The sequence below is a fragment of the Monopterus albus genome, unplaced genomic scaffold (genome assembly GCF_001952655.1).
Source record: "Monopterus albus unplaced genomic scaffold, M_albus_1.0 scaffold451.1, whole genome shotgun sequence".
NCBI classification, from domain to species: domain Eukaryota; kingdom Metazoa; phylum Chordata; class Actinopteri; order Synbranchiformes; family Synbranchidae; genus Monopterus; species Monopterus albus.
This window is the reverse complement of record NW_018128331.1, coordinates 6,722-9,773: the sequence shown is the minus strand read 5'-3', so window position 1 is coordinate 9,773 and position 3,052 is coordinate 6,722. Positions and strand designations below refer to the sequence as shown.

The 3,052-nt window shown below is 46.5% G+C and overlaps 1 protein-coding gene across 1 annotated transcript in view; it reads left to right on the top strand.

The window, feature by feature from the left end:
* The first annotated feature begins 24 nt into the window (after nucleotides 1-24).
* Nucleotides 25-3,052, top strand: part of LOC109952297 (equilibrative nucleoside transporter 2-like) — an 8,445-nt gene continuing 5,417 nt past the window's right edge. Inside the window, exons 1-5 of the mRNA XM_020587305.1 lie at nucleotides 25-112; nucleotides 940-1,005; nucleotides 1,088-1,169; nucleotides 1,592-1,743; nucleotides 1,875-2,014. Of these exons, the coding sequence (XP_020442961.1) occupies nucleotides 968-1,005; nucleotides 1,088-1,169; nucleotides 1,592-1,743; nucleotides 1,875-2,014 (412 nt within the window). The 5' untranslated portion in view covers nucleotides 25-112; nucleotides 940-967. The remainder of the gene's footprint in view (nucleotides 113-939; nucleotides 1,006-1,087; nucleotides 1,170-1,591; nucleotides 1,744-1,874; nucleotides 2,015-3,052) is intronic.

Here is a 3,052-nt window from a genome sequence, read left to right as displayed (position 1 = left end):
TTGGCTCTTCTCGGTCGCTACAAAGCATCGGCTCTTAGAACCGGCTCGTTCGCCAACGACACATCACTAGTTCAAACAGCAGCTGTCCGACCCGGGAGCCGCTCCGACTCAGGTGAGCTCCGTCTGCGTTTTCTTTGTCGTTGTAGCCTAATTATTAATGTTTCTCAAACGGAGGTTTGAATGGTTACGTCGTGCGTAAAAGCGCCACTGACACGGGACGAAGGCGCGTTAATTACACATGTGAGGCGCGTTACAGGTTATCTACAGCTTTAATACCCAGGAGGAAATGGGCCTAGGACGGGCTCCTGTAATCAGTCTAATATCCAAACTTCACGTCCACAACTCGACTCGTCTCGTTTTGTTAATCGGAGGTTGGTTCCGTCCAGACGCGCTGGCGCTCAGAGGAGGCGGGCTGGAAACGGAAGCAGCAGGTACCGGCGAATATTATTCAACCATGTATCGAACATATTAAAGAAACCCGGTGGTGTGTTTTCTGCTGTGGGCAGGAAACGTACATAAATTGGCGCCATGTGGAGATTGTGATGCCAACTGATGAGTCACATCCTGCTCCACGGGAAGATGATCAGAGCAAAGACTCGCACTGTGACACGTGTGCAGGTAGTCTCAGCCGAAAAGACCAAAGTACCTTCTATAACGTTACTGTTTGGCCCCAGACCGCGCACAGTGCGTGTTCACTGTATCTTTCAGTGCATTTCCTTTGGTAAATGGACCTGACTTACATCTCGGGCGGTGTTGTGCACTAATACATCATGAGACGGTGTCAGGTCACCGTCAACCTGCATTTGAAACATGTGTTTTGTCAAAGAGATGAGAGTGGACAAAAGTAGAGACACCGAGTTATATGAGATTGTTTTAAATCTCCTTTATAAGATGGAAAACCCCCAAATGCCTCTCTAAGCCGCTGCCCTTTGTTTAAAGCCTTTTCCAGACCTTCAGAAGCTACAGTATGTGGAACGAGAAGAAACAGAGTCCACCTGCCGACCGGTCAGCTCCATGTTTTACAATAAAGACATTTAATAATTTCCACATGAAACTAGTTCCGGTTGTGACGGTGTTTTGTTTCTAGCGGTCAAGCTGTGGCCCTCGTCTTCTTCATGCTTGGTCTGGGAACCCTGCTGCCATGGAACTTCTTCATCACGGCCTCTCAGGTTTCACTCTCACACCTTCACCATCATCATCACGGCAGACAAAATCATCATGTGCCCCCTGAAGACACTTGGATTTTAAATAGGACGACCTGAGACGGGACACATGTTTTTAGTACAGGAAGCTACTGTACTACACATGAATAGTGAAACGAGTCCTTTAGTTCGGGGCTTTCCGACCTCACTGCTGTGAGTCAGACCCAGGCTGCCACTAAGCAATGAGTCAGTTTTAGATTAATCACACGCTCATGTGGTCTGTAAAATGCCACAGACTGACAGAAGATTTTTTTTTCAAGTCAAAGAAACCAAACATTCAGAAACAAATTCATTTAGATCATTGTCTCGTCTGTTATCCTGTGATGTGGACGTGTGCTGTCATCATCTTAAGCTGTTAAACGAGTTTTCTTTATTCCTCTCCGTTAAAGTATTTCAACGAGCGCCTCGCGGGCCCCAACGTCACCTCCAATGGCACGTCAGGCCCCACAGTTAAAGACTACAACTATGACAGCTGGATGGCGCTGCTTTCCCAGCTGCCCCTGCTGCTGTTCACCCTGCTCAACTCTTTCCTGTATCAGTGGTGAGTCAGGCTGAGTCCACATCCCAGCTGAAGCTTCCCGGACGCGGTGTGTCCACAGCAGTGTGAACAGACCAGACCCGGTGCATGTTCGCTCCTAGATCCGACTGATGACTGTTCTCGTCTGTCTGCAGGGTGAGGGAGCGCATCCGGGTGGCCTTCAGCCTGGTCGTCATCTTCCTCCTCTTCTCCCTCACTGCTGCTCTGGTCCACGTGCCCATGCATCCGGACACCTTCTTCTCTGTCACCATGGCAACCATCTGGTTCATCAACAGTGAGTTTCCACACAAACATTCTGAAGTCGTGGCGCAGTGTGGACAGGACGCGCTGGTGGAAAACATCTGACTGTTCTGCTTTTTCATGTGTAACTTCAACCTGGGTAAGGCACTAAGTACCTTAGAAGTATTCTGGTTCCTTTTTCTGAATGTGAATGCTGGAGAAGGAAAGGACCTGAAAGAGCCCAGAGGTGTTTCTGCTTGTTACCACAGCCCCAATGAGATGTCATAGATAAAACAACACAAACAGCTCTCAGTGCAACACACTGCAGGTGAACAGCAGCACAAACCTCCACAGTGACCACACAGGTGAACCAACACCTCAGTGAAACAGTCTAAACACAAACTGAACACGATCACCTTCATGAAGGAGGGTTTACTGCAGGACTGATGGATCAGACTGGCTTGGTTTGAGAGAGCTGTTCCTAATAAACTGACATCTGAGTGTCTGTATGTTGCCTACAGTCTGTGACAGAAGCTAAAGCCACATGACACTTCAGTCCTCCATGTAAAAACACGTCTCATCGCAGTGTGACGAGATGTTTCATCTCATGGAAAAACACGTTGAAGTTGCACATGAAAACTGAAACGTCCGACGCCCAAGTTTCCCACCAGCAGGTTCAGAGACTAAAGAGTCTGAGCTCTTCACAAAATGAAGCCTGTGATCTGTGCACACACATTTAACCATCTGTAGGTACATGAAAGATGACTTGGATATTTATCTGCACATCGGAACAAACTTTAACAGGTTTATGAACTCAAAGTTGAATACAAACGTAAATTATGTTTATTTTCTCAAAGTTGAATACAAACGTAAATTATCGGTTTATTCAAGGTGTGATGTTTATTTCTATGTTGTTGTTTTGCATTTGTTCACACTGGTATTTGTAAATTACCCACATACCATCGAGCACGTCTGTAAATCTTGTTTTCATCTGTTGATCATGTACAGTGGTGTGAAAAAGTGTTTGCCCCCTTACTGATTTCTTATCTTTTTGCATGTTTGTCACACTGTAATGTTTCAGATCATCAAACAA